The 17,770-nt window shown below is 43.9% G+C and overlaps 1 protein-coding gene across 4 annotated transcripts in view; it reads left to right on the top strand.

Moving 5' to 3' along the window:
- The window catches only part of LOC137374586 (NXPE family member 3-like), a 131,901-nt gene that overhangs the window by 86,168 nt on the left and 27,963 nt on the right, over nucleotides 1-17,770 (top strand). For 3 of the 4 annotated variants that reach the window (XM_068040923.1, XM_068040924.1, XM_068040922.1), the window contains exon 3: nucleotides 14,215-14,990. In XM_068040923.1, coding sequence (XP_067897024.1) covers nucleotides 14,215-14,990 — 776 coding nt within the window. The remainder of the gene's footprint in view (nucleotides 1-14,214; nucleotides 14,991-17,770) is intronic. The other variant, XM_068040925.1, reaches the window with a different exon arrangement.

Below are 17,770 nucleotides of genomic sequence, written 5' to 3'. Positions count from 1 at the left end.
GACCATGGCTGATCAACCGTTTCAATGCCTTTTTCCCACACTATCCCCCTATCCCCTTATTTCGCCACATTACCAAAAGGATGTGGATGCTTTGCAGAGGGTGCAGAGGAGGTTCGCCAGGATGTTGCCTGGTATGGAGGGCGCTAGCTATGAAGAGAGGTTGAGTAGATTAGGATTATTTTCATTAGAAAGACGGAGGTTGAGGGGGGACCTGATTGAGGTGTACAAAATCATGAGAGGTATAGACAGGGTGGATAGCAAGAGGTTTTTTCCCCAGAGTGGGGGATTCAATTACTAGAGGACACGAGTTCAAAGTGAAAGGGGAAAAGTTTAGGGGGAATATGCGTGGAAAGTTCTTTACGCAGAGGGTGGTGGGTGCCTGGAACGCGTTGCCAGCGGAGGTGGTAGATGCGGGCACGATGGCGTCTTTTAAGATGTATCTGGACAGATACATGAATGGGCAGTAAGAAAAGAGATACAGACCCTTAGAAAATAGGCGACATGTTTAGATAGAGGATCTGGATCGGCGCAGGCTTGGAGGGCCGAAGGGCCTGTTCCTGTGCTGTAATTTTCTTTGTTCTTTGTTCATTTGTATTTAGAAATCTGTCTATATCTGCTTTAAATATACTCAATGACTGAGCTTCCACAGCCCTCTGGGGTACAGAATTCCAAAGATTCACAATCCTCTGAGTAAAGAAATTTCTCCTCATCTCTGTCCTAAGTGGCTTCCTCCTTATTTTGAAATTGTGTCCCTTGGTTCCAGCCTCATCAACCAAGGGAAACATCTTAGCTCCATCTACCCTGTCTATCCCTTTAAGTATTTTAATAAAAGCAAAATGCTGAAGATGCTGGAAATCTGAAATAAAAGCAAAAATTGCTGGAAATACTCAGCAGGTCTGGCAGCATCTGTGGAGAGAGAAGCAGAGTTAACGTTTCAGGTCAGTGACCTTTCACTATTTTTTATTATTCATTAATTATTTTGTAGGGTTCAATGAGATCACCTCTCATTCTTCGAAACCATGGAGCATACAGGCCCAATTTTTCCAATCTCTCTTCATCGGACAGACCTGCCATCCCGGGAACAAGTCAGTGTGTTAGCTTTCAATAACTATTGACGAGGACACCCAGGTCCCTTTGTACATCTACACTTTCTAATCTCTTACCATTTAAGAAATACTCTGCACATCTATTCCTGCTACCAAAGTGGATATCCTCACATTTTTCCACATTATATTCCATCTGACACGTTTTTGCCATGGCTTAAGGATTGGTTAACAGGCAGAAAACAGAGAGTAGCAATAAATGGGTCATCCAAATCCCCTTGGTGCCGCTTTGCATCTTTCTCATGACACACATTCCCACCTAGTTTTGTGTCATCCGCGAACTTGGAAATACTACATTTGGTCCCCACATCCAAATCATTGAAATACATTGTGAACAGCCGGGGTCCAAGTGCTGGTCCCTGCAGTACCCCACTAATCACAGCCTGGCGTTACGAGAGAAGAGACATTTATTCCTACTCATGTTTTCTGCCTGTTAACCAATCCTTAATCCATGCCAGTATATTACCTCCTATCCCATGTGCTTTTATTTAGCTAACCAATCTCCTCTGGGGGACTTTATCAAAAGCCTTCTGAAAATCCAAGTATACAATGCCCACCTACTCCCCTTTATCAATTCTGTTAGTAACATCCTAAAAAAACTCCAACAGGTTTGACAAACTTGATTACCATTCATAAATCCATGTTGACTATACCCAATCAGATCATTATTATCCAAGTGTCCATTTATAAGTGTTCATCCTTTAGAATAGATTCTCACATTTTTCCAATGACTGATGTAAGGCTAACAGGTCTGTAATTCCCTATTTTCTCTCTCCCTCCCTTTTTAAGTAGTGGGGTGATATTTGCGACCTTCCAATCTTCAGGAACTGCTCCAGAATCTATAGAATTTTGGAAGATGATCATCAATGCATTCGCTGTCTCCATAGCTATCTTTCAACACTCTGGGATGTAGAATATCAGGTCCTGGGGACTGATCATCCTTCAGCCCCATTAATTTCTCCAATACAACCAATCCTTTGGATCTGGGAGATTTCTTGTATCTTCCTCAGTGAAGATAGATACAAAGTAATCATTTAGCTTCTCTGCCATTTCTCTATTCCCCATTAGAAATTCTCCTGATTCTGCTTGTAATGGACCCACATCTGTCTTAGCCAAACGTTCCCTTTTTATGTACCTATAGAAGCTTTTACAGTCCATCTTTATATTTTTTGCTAGCTTACATTCATATTCTATTCTCCCTTTCCTTATCAGTTTCTTGGTTTTCCTTTCCTGTATTCTAAAATCCTCCCAATCCTCAGGTTTACTACTATTTCTGGCAACTTTATAGGCCTTTTCTTTTAATCTTATACAATCCTTAACTTCCTTTGCCATCCATGGTTGACTGCCTTTACTTTTGGGGTTTTTGTGCCTTGAAGGAATGTATAGTTGCTGCAAACTATGTAATATTTCTTTAAAGACTATCCATTGCCTATGTACTGCCATGCCTTTTAATGTATTTTCCCAATCCACCTCAACCAATTTGCCCCTCATATCTTTATAATTTCCTTTGTTCAAATGTAAAACCCTGGCTTCAGATTAAACTACCTCACTTTCAAACATAATGTAAAATTCTATCATATTATAGTGACTCATCCCTAAAGATTCCTTTACATCAAGTTTATTAATTAGCCCTTTCTCATTACATAATACTAGATCTAAAATAGCCTGTTCTCTCTTCGGCTCCTCAACATACTGTGCTAGAAAATCATCCCTAACACACTCCAGAAATTTGTCCTCCATAGCAGTACTGCTCATTAGGTTTACCCAATCTATATGCGGATTGATGTCACCCATGATTACTGCATTATCCATTCCACATGCTTCTCTAATCTCCTGATTAATACCATTAATACAATACCACATTAATACACTACCACAACTATTTGGTGGCTTATTAACAACTCCTACCAATGCGTTCTGCCCCTTGCTGTTTCTTAGCTCCACCCAGATTCCACATTTTGTTCTTCTGATCTGAGATCCTCCCTTAATAATGTACTGATCCCATTCCTTATTATCAGCACAACACCACCTCCTTTTCCTTTTTTTCTGTCCTTCCTAGATGTCGAATATCCTTGAATATTCAGTTCCCAGTCTTGGTCACCTTGAGCCACGGTTATGGCAATTAGATAATACCCATTTACTTCTATTTGGGCTGTTAAATCATCTACCTTGTTGTGAATGCTGCATGCCCTCAGATAGAGTGCCCTTAACTTTGTCTTCTTGACATTCTGCATTCTAAGCCTAGTTGATGTTGGCCTTTGTTTCGCCTAGCTTTTACTGTAACTTGCTACTTTTACACCTCTTGTTACCAGCTTTACTTCCTTCCAGTTTGAGGTACTCCTCAGGTTCCCATCCCCCTGACAAGCTAGTTTAAAGCCTCCCCAACAGCACTAGCAAATCTCCCTGCTAGGATATTAGGTCCGGTCATGTTAAGGTGTAGCCCGTCCATCTTGTACAGGTCTCACCTGCCGCAGAACTTGTCCCAATGCCTCAGAAATCTGATGCCCTTCTCTCCTACACCAATTCTCCAGCCACATGTTCAATCGATCAATTCTCCTATCCCTATGCTCACTAGCATGTGGCACTGGGAATAATTCTGAGATTACTGCTTTGCAGGTCCTCCTGTTTAATTTCCTTCCTAACTCCCTAAAATCTGCTTTCAGGGCCTCATCCCTCTTCCTACCGATGTCATTGGTACCAATGTGGCCCACAACCTCTGCCTGTTCACCCTCCCCCAAAAGGATATCCTGCAGCTGCTCCGTGACATCCTTGACCCTGGCGCTAGGGTGGCAACACACCTTCCTGGAGTCACATTTACTGCCGCAGAAACGCCAGTCTGATCCCCTGACTATCGAATCCCCTATCACTATTGCTCTTCCACTCTTCTTTCTCCCCTCCTGTGCAGCTGAGCCACCTGTGGTGCCACGGACTTTGCTCTTTTCTTTTTTTATTATTCATTCATGGGATGTGGGCGACGCTGGCCAGGCCAGCATTTATTGCCCATCCCTAATTGCCCTTGAGAAGGTGGTGGTGAGCTGCCTTCTTGAACCGCTGCAGTCCATTTGGGGTAGGTATACCCACAGTGCTGTTAGGAAGGGAGTTCCAGGATTTTGACCCAGCGACAGTGAAGGAACTGCAATATAGTTCCAAGTCAGGATGGTGTGTGACTTGGAGGGGAACCTGCAGGTGGTGGTGTTCCCATGTATTTGCTGCCCTTGTCCTTTTAGTAGGTAGAGGTCGTGGGTTTGGAAAGTGCTGTCTAAGGAGCATTGGTGCATTGCTGCACTGCATCTTGTAGATGGTACACACTGCTCCCACTGTGCGTCGGTGGTGGAGGGAGTGAATGCTTGTAGATGGGGTGCCAATCAAGCGGGCTGCTTTGCCCTGGATGGTGTCAAGCTTCTTGAGTGCTGTTGGAGCTGCACCCATCCAGGCAAGTGGAGAGTATTCCATCACACTCCTGACTTGTGCCTTGTAGATGGTGGACAGGATTTGGGGAGTCAGGTGGTGAGTTACTCGTCTCAGGATTCCGAGCTTCTGACCTGCTCTTGTAGCCATGGTATTTATATGGCTACTCCAGTTCAGTTTCTGGTCAATGGTAGCCCCTAGGATGTGGGAGAATCAGCGATGGTAATGCCATTGAATGTCAAAGGGAGATCGTTAGATTCTCTCTTGTTGGAGATGGTCATTGCCTGGCACATGTGTGGCGCGAATATTACTTGCCACTTATCAGCCCAAGCCTGGATATTGTCCAAGTCTTGCTGCATTTCTACATGGACTGCGTCAGTATCCGAGGAGTCACGAATGGTGCTGATCATTGTGCAATCATCCGCGAACATCCCCACTTCTGACCTTATGATTGAAGGAAGTTCATTGATCAAGCTGCTGAAGATCGTTGGGCCTAGGACACTACCCTGAGGAACTCCTGCAGTGATGTCCTGGAGCTCAGATGATTGAGCTCCAACAACCACAACCATCTTCCTTTGCGCTAGGTATGACTCCAGCCAGTGGAGGGTTTTCCCCCTGATTCCCATTGACCTCAGTTTTGCTAGTTGATGCCATACTCGGTCAAATGCTGCCTTGATGTCAAGGGCAGTCACTCTCACCTCACCTCTTGCGTTCAGCTCTTTTGTCCATGTTTGAACCAAGGCTGTAATGAGGTCAGGAGCTGAGTGGCCCTGGCGGTACCCAAACTGAGCGTCACTAAGCAGGTTATTGCTCAGCAAGTGCCGCATGATGGCACTGTTGATGACACCTTCCATCACTTTACTGATGATTGAGAGTAGGCTGATGGGGCGGTAATTGGTCGGGTTGGATTTGTCCTGCTTTTTGTATACAGGACATACCTGGGCAATTTTCCACATTGCAGGGGAGATGCCAGTGTTGTAGCTGTGCTGGAACAGCTTGGTTAGGGGTGTGGCAAGTTCTGGAGCACAGGTCTTCAGTACTACTGCCCGAATATTGTCAGGGCCCAGAGCTTTTGCAGTATCCAGTGCCTTCTGTCGTTTCTTGATATCACACGGAGTGAATCGAATTGGCTGATGTCTGGCATCCATGATGCTGGGGACTTCAGCAGGAGACCGAGATGGGTCATCAACTCGGCACTTCTGGCTGAACATTGTTGCAAATGCTTCAGCCTTGTCTTTCGCACTGATGTGCTGGGCTCCCCCATCATTGAGGATGGGGATATTTGTGGAGGAACCTCCTCCAATTAGTTGTTTAATTGTCCTCCACCATTCACGCTGGATGTGGCAGAACTGCAGAGCTTTGATCTGATCCATTGGTTATGGGATCACTTAGCTCTGTCTATCGCATGCTGCTTACGCAGTTTGGAATGCAGTTAGTCCTGTGTTGTTGCTTCACCAGGTTGACACCTCATTTTGAGGTATGCCTGGTGCTGCTCCTGGCATGCCCTCCTGCACCCTTCATTGAACCAGGGTTGGTCTCCTGGCTTGATGGTAATGGTAGAGTGGGGGATATGCCGGTCCATGAGGTTACAGATTGTGGTTGAGTACAATTCTGCTGCTGCCGATGGCCCACAGCGCCTCATGGTTGCCCAGTTTTGCATTGCTAGATCTGTTTGAAATCTATCCCATTTAGTACGGTGATAGTGCCACACAACACGACGGACGGCATCCTCAATGTGAAGGCGGGATTTTGTCTCCACAAGGACTGTGCGGTGGTCACTCCTACCAATACAGTCATGGACAGATGCATCTGCAGCAGGCAGATTGGTGAGGACGAGGTCAAGTATGTTTTTCCCTCGTGTTGGTTCCCCCACCACCCGCCGCATACTCAGTCTAGCAGCTATGTCCTTTAGGACTCGGCCAGCTCGGTCAGTAGTGGTGCTACCGAGCCACTCTTGGTGATGAACATTGAAGTCCCCCACCCAGAGTACATTTTGTGCCCTTGCCACACTCAGTGCTTCCTCCAACTGGTGTTCAACATGATGGAGTACTGAGTCATCAGCTGAGGGAGGGCGGTCGGTGGTAATCAGTAGGAGGTAACCTTGCCCATGTTTGACCTGATGCCATGAGACTTGATGGTGCCCGGAGTCAATGTTGAGTACTCCCAGGGCAACTCCCTCCCTACTGTATACCACTGTCCCGCCACCTCTGGTGGGTCTGTCCTGCCGGTGGGACAGGACATACCCTGGGATGGTGATGGTAGTGTCTGGGACATTGTCTGTAAGGTATGATTCCGTGAGTAGGACTATGTCAGGCTGTTGCTTGACTAGTCTGTGGGACAGCTCTCCCAACTTTGGCACAAGCCCCCAGATATTGATATGATATTGATATTGATACAGCACTGAAACAGGCCCTTAAGCCCACCGAGTCTGTGCCGACCATCAACCACCCATTTATACTAATCCTACACTAATTCCATATTCCTGCCACATCCCCGCCTGTCCCTATATTTCCCTACCACCTACCTATACTGGGGGCAATTTATAATGGCCAATTTTCCTCTCAACCTGCAAGTCTTTGGCATGTGGGAGGAAACCGGAGCACCTGGTAGAAACCCACGCAGACACAGAGAGAACTTGCAAACTCCACACAGGCAGTACCCAGAATTGAACCCGGGTCGCTGGAGCTGTGAGGCTGCGGTGCTAACCACTGGGCCACTGTGCCGCCCCGGATGTTAGTAAGGAGGACTTTGCAGGGTCGACAGGGCTGGGTTTGCCGTTGTCGTTTCCAGTGCCTCGGTCGATGCTGGTGGTCCATCCGGTTTCATTCCTTTTTATTGGCTTTGTAGCGATTAGGTACAACTGAGTGGCTTGCTAGGCCATTTCAGAGGGCATGCAAGAGTTAACCACATTGCTGTGGGTCTGGAGTCATCTGTAGGCCAGACCAGGTAAGGACAGCAGATTTCCTTCCCTAAAGGACATTAGTGAACCAGATGGGTTTTTACAACAATCGACAATGGTTTCATGGCCATCATTAGACGAGCTTTTAATTCCAGATTTTTTCATTAAATTCAAATTCCACCTTCTGCTGAGGTGGGATTCGAAACCATGTCCCCAGAGAAATACCCTGGGTCTCTGGGTTACTAGTTAAGTGATGATACCACTACGCCACCGCCTACCCAGTACTCTGGCTGCACTCCCCTGAGGAACCATCACTCTCACCAGTATCCAAACTGGAAAACCAATTAGCAAGCAAGATAGACTCAGGGGACTCGTGCAGTTCCTATTTGGTTCTCTTAGACTTCCTGGTGGTCACCCATTCCCTCTCTGCCTGCACGCTCATAAGCTGTGGTGTGACCACATCCCTAAATGTGCTATCCACGTAGTCCTGTGCCTCATGGAAGCACAACAGTGACTCCAGCCACCACTCGAGTTCCGAAACCCGGAGCTCAAGCTTCTGCAGCCAGTGACACTTCCTACAGATGTGTTCGCCGAGGTCACATGGGGTATCCACGACTTCCCATATACCGCAGGACATACATTCCACTTGGCCAGGCTAACATGCCATACCGTACCTTTAAAAACTTTTATTACAATGAGAAGTAAAATAACTTACTAGTTGCTCACCAATCAACTCCTTCCCCTGTACCGAAGAGAGAGGCAGCTACTGGAGGCTGATAAAGGTAGAAGAAAGTAAGTAAGGACCCCCTCCCTCACGCACCAAACTCCCACTTTACACTCAAATTTATTTTCTTCTTAATTTATGTTCCCTTCCTTACCAAACGCCCTCAATTAGCAAACTCCCTTAACACTCTTCCCTCCAGCAGCACTCAATGCAGCCAAGCAGCATTGAGAGTCCCCTGAATTTATACTCTGAAAACAATGCTGTTTCAGTTCTGCGAGAGCTCTGCTACAGCTCAGAAACCAGTTTAAGCTAGCTACCTAATTAACTAGCTACAGTTATTTTCTGAGTGTTTGTATATCCCTGTTTAAAACTGCAAAAACCCTGAATTACCTCTTAACTGAAACAGAGATTTCAATTTTTTGCTAGATGTAAACAAAATAAAAACTAGGCTTGAGAGATTAACCCTTAAAATTCACTCATTTGTCAAATTCCCTTCTTCACACTCAGTGCATATTTTCCCGTGAATATTTTCTATACTCTCTCTAATGCTTAACATCCTTTCAAAAGTGTGGTGCTCATAACTGGATAAAATATGCAAGTTGAGGCTGAACTAGTGTTTTATACAGCTTTATCATAACTTCCTTGCTTTGTACTCTATGACCCTATATATAAAGCCCAAGATCATATATGCTTTATTAAATGATTTCTCAATCTGCCCTACAACCTTCAATGATTTATGCACTTATACTCCCAGGTCCCTCTGCTGTTGTCCCCCTTTAGAATTGTACCCAATAATTTGTATTACCTCTCCTCGTTCTTCCTACTAAAATGAATCACTTCACACTTTTCTCCATTACATTTCTTCTGGCACTTGTCCACCCATTCCACCAGCCTGTATATCTCCTCATGAAGTTTATCACTATCCTCCTCAGTTCACAATACTTGCAAGTTTTGTGTTATCTGCAAATTTTGAAATTGTGTCCTGTACACCCAAGTTTAGGTCATTCATAATTATCAAGAAAAGCAGGGGTCCCAGCACTGACTGCTGGGGAACCTCACTATATTCCATCCTTCAGTCCAAAAACAGCTTTCACAACTGCTCTCTGTTTCCTGTCACTCAGCCAATCTTGAATCCATGCAGCCACTGTCATTTTGTTCCATGGCCCTAGCTTTGCTGACAAGCCTGTTATGTGGTACTTTATCAAATGTCTTTTGGAAGTTCACGTACACATTCCACATCAAAAAGGTAATGTATTAATTGTGGGGGACTTTAATCTGCATATAGACTGGGACAATCAAATTGGCAACAGTTGTCTAGAAGATGAATTTGTAGAATGCTTTCATGACAGTGTCTTGGAGCAATACATTGTATAATTGACTAGGGACAAAACTATCTTAGATCTTGTATTGTATCATGAAGCAGGGTTAATAAGCAATGTCATAGTAAAAGATCCACTGGGAAATAGTGATCATAATACCATTGAATTTGATATTAACTTTGAAAGTGACACATTTCAATCACAAACAAGAATCTTAAGCTTAAACAAAGGCAATTATGAAGGTATGAGGGGAGAACTGGCTAAAGTTAATTGGGTAAATAGACTGGAAGGTATGGCAATAAATGAACAGTGGGAAACATTTAAAGAAATAATTCCAAGGGTTCAACAAAAGTACATTCCGTTCAAAAACAAAAACACATCAAGAAATACCCATCCATGTCTCAGGGTTTTAAGGAGAGTATTAGACTAAACGAAGAGGCTTACCATGTTGCAAAAAATAGTAGCAAGTCTGAGGAATGGGAGTGTTTTAGAAACCAGCAAAGGGCCACCAAAAAGTTGATAAAAAGGGAAAAAATAGAAAGAGAGTAAAATAGCCAGCAACATAAAAACAAATTTTAAGAACTTTTATAAGTACATAAAAAGGAAGAAAGTAGCTAAGGGTCCCTTAGAGGGAGAGACAGGAGAAATCATCATGGGGAATGAGGAAATGGCAGAGGCATTGAACAAATATTTTGAGTCTGCCTTCACTGTAGAAGACACAAGTTCCATACCAGAAATAGGCAATAACCTAGGGGCTAAAGGAGTGAGGAAAGTAAAGATATTGATATCAGCCGAGAAAAAGTATTGGAGAAATTTGAGGGACTAAATTCTGATTAGTCCCCGGGACCAAATTGCCTATATCCTAAGGTTCTAAAAGAGATAGCTGAAGAGATAGTGGATGCGCTGCATATGATTTTCCAGAATTCCTTAGATTCAGGAATGATCCCATCAGTTTGGAAGTTGGCAAATGTTACGTCGATTTTCAAGAAAGGAGGTAGAGAGAAAACAGGGAACTACAAGCCAGATAGCCTAACATCAGTCATTGGGAAGATGCTGGAAACTATTAAAGAAGTCGTAACAGTGCACTTGGAAAAGCATAGTATGATTAGAACAAGTTAGCATGGTTTTATCAAAGGGAAATCCTGGTTGACAAATTTATTAGAGTTCTTTGAGAATATAACTAGTAGGGTAGATAAAGAGGAACCAGTAGGTGCAGTATATCTGGATTTTAAAAAGGCATTCGATAAGGTGCCACATAAAAGATTGACAGGCAAAATAAGGGGCACATGGAATTGGGGGTAATATATTAGCATGGATAGAGGATTGGTTAACAGGCAGGAAGCAGAGACTGGGCATAAATGAGGCATTTTCAAGTTGTCAGGCAGTGAACAATGGTGTGCCACAAGGATCAGTGCTGGGGCCTCAGCTATTTACACTCTATATTAATGACTTGGATGAAGAGACACAGAGTAATGTATCTAAGTTTGCTGATAATACAAAGCTCAGTGGAAAGGTAAGCTGCGGGGAGGATGTAGAGAGGCTGCAAAGAGATATAGACAGGTTAAGTGAGTGGGTAACAAGATGCCAAATGGAGTATAATGTAGGGAAATGTGAGGTTGTTCACTTTGGTAGTAAAAATAAAAAAGCAGATTATTTTTTAAAAGGTGTCAAACTGGTAGGTGCTGATGTTGAGAGAGACTTGGGGGTACTTGTACAAGGAACGTACAAAATTAACATACATGTGCAGCAGGCTATTAGGAAGGCAAATGGCATGTTGGCCTTTATTGCAAGGGGATTGTGGTACAGGAATAAATAAGTCATATTAAGATTGTACAGGGCTTTGGTGAGACAGCACCTGGTATACTGTGTGCAGTTTTGGTCTCCACATTTAAGAAAAGATATACTTGCACTGGAGGTAGTGCAGTGAAGATTTACTAGATTGGTCCCTGGGATGAGGGGTTGTCCTATGAGAAGAGGCTGAGTAAATTGGGGCTATATTCTCTGGAGTTTAGAAGAATGAGAGTGGTTATGATATGAAAGAATTGAACGAAAGGTTGTGAAGTGCCTAATTGAAAGATGAGGTGCTGTTACACAAATTTTTGTTGAGATTCATTGGGACAGTGTAGGAGGCCGAGGACAGAGAAGTCAGAGAGGGAGTGGAGCGGAGAATTTAAATGACAGGCGACGGGAAGCTTGAGGTCACGCTTGCAAACTGAAAGGACGTGTTCCACAAAGCAGTCGGCCAATCTGCTTTTGGTGTCCCCTTTGTAGAAAAGACCACACAGTGAGCAGAAAACGCAGTGTACTAAATTGAAAGAAGTACAAGTACATTTGCTGCTTCACCTGGAAGAAATGTTTGGGAAACTTGATGGGGAGAAGACAGGAGATAGAAGAGCAGTTGTTATATCTCCTGTGCTTGTGCAGGAAGGTGTTATGGGAAGGGGAGGGGATATTGAGGGTGATAGAGAAGTGGACCTGGATGTCACGGAGGGAATAGCCCCTTTGGAATGCTGAAATGGGAGTGAAGTAAGGATGTGTTTGGTAGTGACATCATGCTGGAAGTGGTGAATATGGCGCAGAATGAACATGGAGGCTGGTGGGGACAAGGTGAAGAGAACGGAAACCCTATCATGGTTCTGGGAGGGAGAGAAGGGATGACTGCAGAAATGCAGGAAATGGAATGGACATGGTAGTGGGCTCTGTCAGCCATAGTGGGGGTAAATACTTGATTGAGGAAAACGGAAGACCTATCAGAAGCATTGGTTTAGAAGGTTGCTTCATCAGAACAAAAACATTGCAGACAGAGAAACTGGGAGAATGGAATAGAGTTCTTCCAGCAAGTGGCATGTGAGGAAGTGTTAGTGAGGTGGCCAGGAATCAGTGGGCTTTTAGTGGATATTGGTTGATAGTCCATCCCTGGAAGTGGAGGAAAAGAAGTCAAGGAAGGGAAGAGGTGGAGATGGACTATGTGAAGATGAGGGAAAGATGGAAACTGAAAGCGAAGTTCAATGACATTTTCCAGTTCAGGTCAAGAACAAGAAATGGCAGCAATACAGGCATTAACATACTAGAAAAAGAGGTGAGGGAGGGGAGATCAGTAAAACTGGAACAAAGTACAGTCAACATATTCCATGAAAAGACAGGCATAGCTAGAACCCATATGGATTCTGTGAAAAATAGACATAGCTAGGACCCATATGGGTTTCCCTACAGACACCTTTTATTTAGAGGAATTTAGTGGATTTAAAGAATATATTATTCAATGTGAAAACAAGTTCAGCCAGGTGGAGGAGAATGGCTGGATATGGGTTGAGTCTCCATTCAGGGAAGAAATAGAGAGCTATGGGAATTTGAATCCTAGCGATGCTATAGCTGTCCTTGTCATTCAGCTCATCATGTCTGTGTGAGCGGAACAAGTGTGATCCAGCCGAATCCCAGTTTCTAGCTCTTGATCCGTAGCTCTGTAATTTACAGCACTTCAAGTGCATATGCAAGTATTTTGTAAATGCGGCGAGGGTTTCTACCTCTATCACCTTTTCAGGCAGTGATTTCATAGTTCCACAGATTCTGCCAGACCTACTGAACACTGCTGTCATTTTCTGGTTTTATTGTAGAGAAGTCAAACCCTATTCTCAGTCTTTTCCACATATGGGGCTGGATTTTATAAGCTCGCCGCCACCACACGTCACGGAGCCGCCACGATATTTAGTGCAGCGGCTCATTTAAATGGCCGGTTGGGACCGCCCCTCTGATGATATGGAGGGGGAAGGCAGTCCGTCCCTGGCAATGGCATCAGGCGCCACTGTGCAGGTGCTGATGCCATTTTGAAAGGGCTTCGAGCGCTTCCATTTAATTTAAATATTTAAAGATACAGTGTTTGTAAAAAATGAAATAAATTTATCGTGACCCTCTCCCATCTCCCCCCGCCTATAACCATGGAAATAAAAACCTTGTGCTCCCAACCTTCCCCCCTCAAAGTTCATTAACTTTAAATTTTACCCCTACCCACCATCCCCAACACCAATAAAATTACTCTGACCCTGGTCCCCCCACCACCACACAGAGAAACCTACCTCACCACCAGTGTTCTGTCTCGGATCTCCAATGGGGATGGGAAGATGTGGGAGTGCCAGCTACCAGCACCAATATGGCACTGGAATGGATGGCGGGAGCAGGTACGTAATTAATTCCTTCATTTGCATTTTTAAAAATATGCAGATTTGGCTCTCATCGCTAAGCGGTGGTGGAGCCCTGGCATCGAGGCCCATGGTGGGCCTCTGCTGGAGACATTTTCCAGCCCCCTCAGCCATGACCCCCAACATCAGGGGGGCCTGTAAAATCCAGCCCATGGACTTCCAACAGGAGTCATTAGTCAGTGATCAGGAATGCGAGCACTAACTGATTATATATTTTTCCTCTCACTAACTCAGCAGTGCTGAAGCTAACTCTGCACACAGTGGAGATCAAAGCTGGAACTTCCCTAATCTGATAAACTTTAGGCACTGGCTCGAAAAACTCACTGAGCTCTGGTCAATGGTCAGATTTTCTATGAACATGCTTTCTCTCCTGGTCTGGGATGCAATCTGAGAATATAAAGCACTAACTACACACTGCTTCATTGAAGTATACAACACTTGCATCATGATGTGGCAATCCCAAAAATTCGGTGATCTGAATTAAATTTCCTAACTGAAGGAGGGAAATAATATGCATGTGATGGTAATGGAAAAATGTTCATTTTTATGTTGTTCCTTTTCATAGTATGATAAATATTCAATTTCTGGATCAGAGCCCAAATGGAGGAGATATCCAACTCCAAAGATGAGGCAGAAAGTGGAAACAAGGAAGCTCTCTTGGACACACAGACTGTTGCAATGTGGCTACCAGAATCACAGCTTCACCCCTGAAGAAAGGTCAGAGGGAACATTCCTCATGAAAATGATCGAATGGCCAAAACCACCCAGCCCTGCTGTGCCCTTCCTGAAAAGCAGCGACCCATCACATGTTCGCTTTGTTATTTTAAATTCTGCAAAGACTTTCTATGTTGGAGATCAGTTACAAGTGATGCTGCAAATGAATGATTTTGAAGGACACCCAAAGCAATATGGGGGTGACTATCTCCAAGCCCGGATCCACACCCCAGCTTTAAAAGCTGGTTCAGCAGGAACAGTTATAGATAACCAAAATGGATCTTACTATATAAATTTCAATTTATCTTGGCCAGGGAAAGTTGAAGTGTCTGTTTCCTTGGTTCATCCCAGTGAAGGGATCCAAGTACTTGAAAGGTTACGTGAGGAACGGCCAGACAGAGTGAATTTTAAAAGTACCTTCAAATATGGAGATGCCTCAGAGACCACTGTATGTAATCTTTGTTTGCCTCAAACTAAACCACTGTGTAACTTTACCGATGTCAGGACTGGGGAGCCCTGGTTCTGTTACAAACCAAAGAAGCTTCCCTGCACTGCTCGTATCGACCATGCCAGACAAGGATATGGGAAAGTCCCCTTAATTGGAGAAGAGAGTCTATTTTTCCAAAGGTATTTCACTTAACATTCTTTTATTCACATTTTGTTTTTGTTTTTTTCCATCTTTCATTCTGATTCAAATTGTAATAAAAACATGAGTTATGGAATCAGACTTCCCAACACCATAATGTCATTTAAAAACTTGACCATGAAAATACCTCCCAGAGCACAATAGTATTTAAATCCTTTTTGGTGCATTGATTTGGAGCCCATATGAATTAAAAAAGTTGAGAGGCTTCTTCACAGTGAAGGTTGGAAAATTGAATGACCAGTTATCAGAGACCACCCTCAGACAGCTCTCAGGATTGTCCCAAGTGCTGCATTGGCAGAAGCCAATGGACTGATCCACATCTCAGACTGGGAGTGATATCTAGTACAAAGAAAGGAGTTAAAAGTCTGGAATGTAATAAATGGATTTTTTTTTAAATCCATAAAGGATAGTAATGCAAGGCAAAATGCTAAAATAAATGTGCATATTAATTGAAGATATACAAGTAATTTTTTTCTTCTTCTGGTGATTGTAACTTTTTAACCTGATAACATTTCAGCTCCCTCTAATTAGGTTTTTGTTTTATCTTAAAGATTAAAGTTAATTAATCTGTTGTGAAATGATTATGGGATGGACTGGAATCTTGAATATCTTACAATTTTCCTTAGAGTTGTAAAATGATTCCTTTTGAACTCTCTAGTTATGTAAGATAGTATTTAAAGTCTGAGATTAGAATAATATTCAACCATGGGAGCATCACAGCTGAGCCTCATTGGACTGAATTTTTCGGCAAAGCCCATAATGCTGGGGTGAGACTGGAAGTGGACAGCAGTGTTGTTTGTGTAGGGGCGGGTTGATGTAGATATTGTGGCTAAAGAGGAGGAGTGTGAAATATTAGATACATTAGCATAATGAGAGAAGTACTACTAGAGGGTCTGACATCCTTGAAAGTGGATAAATGACCAGGGCCAGATGGATTACATCCCAGGTTGTTAAAGGAAGCCAGGGAGGAAATAGCGGATGCGCTGAGGATCATCTTCGAATCCTCTGTAGATACTGGAGAGGTACCAGATGATTGGAGGTTTGTGAATGTTGTACCATTGTTTAAAAGGGTGTGAGGGATAGGCCAAATAATTATAGGCTAGTCAGTTTGACCTCCGTGGCAGGTAAATTGTCAGAATCTATTCTGAGCGACAGGATAAACTGCCACTTATAAAGGCATGGATTAATCCGGAATAGTCAGCATGGATTTGTTAAGGGAAAGGCATGTCTTACAAACTTAAGTTTTTTGAGGAAGTAACAAGAAGGATTGATGAGGGTAGTGCAGTGAATGTGGTCTACATGGATATTAGTAAGGCATTTGACAAGGTCCCACATGGCAGACTGGTCAGCAAAATGAAAGCCCATGGGATACAAGGGAATGTGGCAGGTTGGATCCATAATTGGCTTAGGGCGAGGAAACAAAGGGTAGTCGTTGACGGATGTTTTTGTGAATGGAAGGCTGCTTCCAGTGACGTTCCACAGGGCTCAGTGTTAGCTTCCTTGCTGTTTGTGGTATATATTGATGATTTGGACATAAATATGGAAGGCATGACTGGGAAATTTGTTGATGACATAAAAATTGGCAGTGTAGTGGATAGTGAAGAAGATAGCTGTAGACTCCAGAAAGATATCGATGGTTTGGTTGAATGGGCGGAAAAGTGGCAAATGGAAATCAATCCAGAAAAGTCTGAGGAAATGCATTTGGGGAGGGCAAATAAAGTGAGGGAATTCACAATAAACGAGAGGATATTGAGAGAGGTAGAAGAAGTGAGAGACCTTGGAGTGCATGTCCACAGGTCCCTGAAGGTGGCAGGACAGGTAGATAGAGTGGTGAAGAAGGCATATGGAATGCTTTCCCTTATTGGCAGAGGTATAGAATTCAAAAGCAGGGATATAATGCTGGAAATGTACAAAGCGCTGGTTAGGCCACAGTTGGAGTATTGCATACAGTACTGGTCAGCACATTACAGAAAGGATATAATTGCTCTGGAGAGAGTACCGAGGAGATTTACAAGAATGGCTCGAAATCTGCAGCAATGAGGAAAGATGGATAGGTTAGGGTTGTTTTCCTTAGAACAGAGGAGGCTGAGGGGTGACTTAATCGAGGTGTACAAAATTATGAAGGGCCTAGATAGAGCAGACAGGAAGGACCTGTTTCCCCTAGTGGAGAGGTCAATTACCGGGGGCACAGATTTAAGGTGATTGGCAGAAGGATTAGAGGGGACATGAGGAAATACTTATTCACCCAGAGGATGGTGGGTGTCTGGAATTCACTGACAGGAATGGTGGTGGAAGCAGAAACCCTCAATTCTTTTAAAAGGTACCTGGACATGCACCTGAAGTGCTGTAACCTGCAAAGCTATGGACCAGATGCTGGAAGGTGGGATTATATTGGGCGGCTAGATTTTTTTTTTTTACGGCCGGCATGGGCATGACGGGCTTAATGGCCTCCTTCTGTGTCATAATTTTTCTATGGTGCTAGGTGACTCCTGCACTCTTGCCTCTGGCCACACGCAGAAGGCCTACCTGTGGGACCATCATGGACAGTCCGGTGGCCAGCATCATAGACAATGCATGTACCATAGTCGAGTGACTCACAATAGTCATCTGTGTGCTTGCAAGAAATGACAGCCTGCAATGCCTGGGAAAGGGAGAAGACCAGTGTGGCATTGCGTGCCTATTAATCCTAACCCCCAGTGAGGAGGCGGCACTGGAGCTTGGTGGGCAGCATGGGGTCCATTCTATCACAGATGATTAGGTG

Source organism: Heterodontus francisci, chromosome 10, assembly GCF_036365525.1.
Source record: "Heterodontus francisci isolate sHetFra1 chromosome 10, sHetFra1.hap1, whole genome shotgun sequence".
Classification (NCBI taxonomy): Eukaryota; Metazoa; Chordata; class Chondrichthyes; order Heterodontiformes; family Heterodontidae; genus Heterodontus; species Heterodontus francisci.
This window is presented reverse-complemented; position numbering and strand designations above follow the sequence as displayed.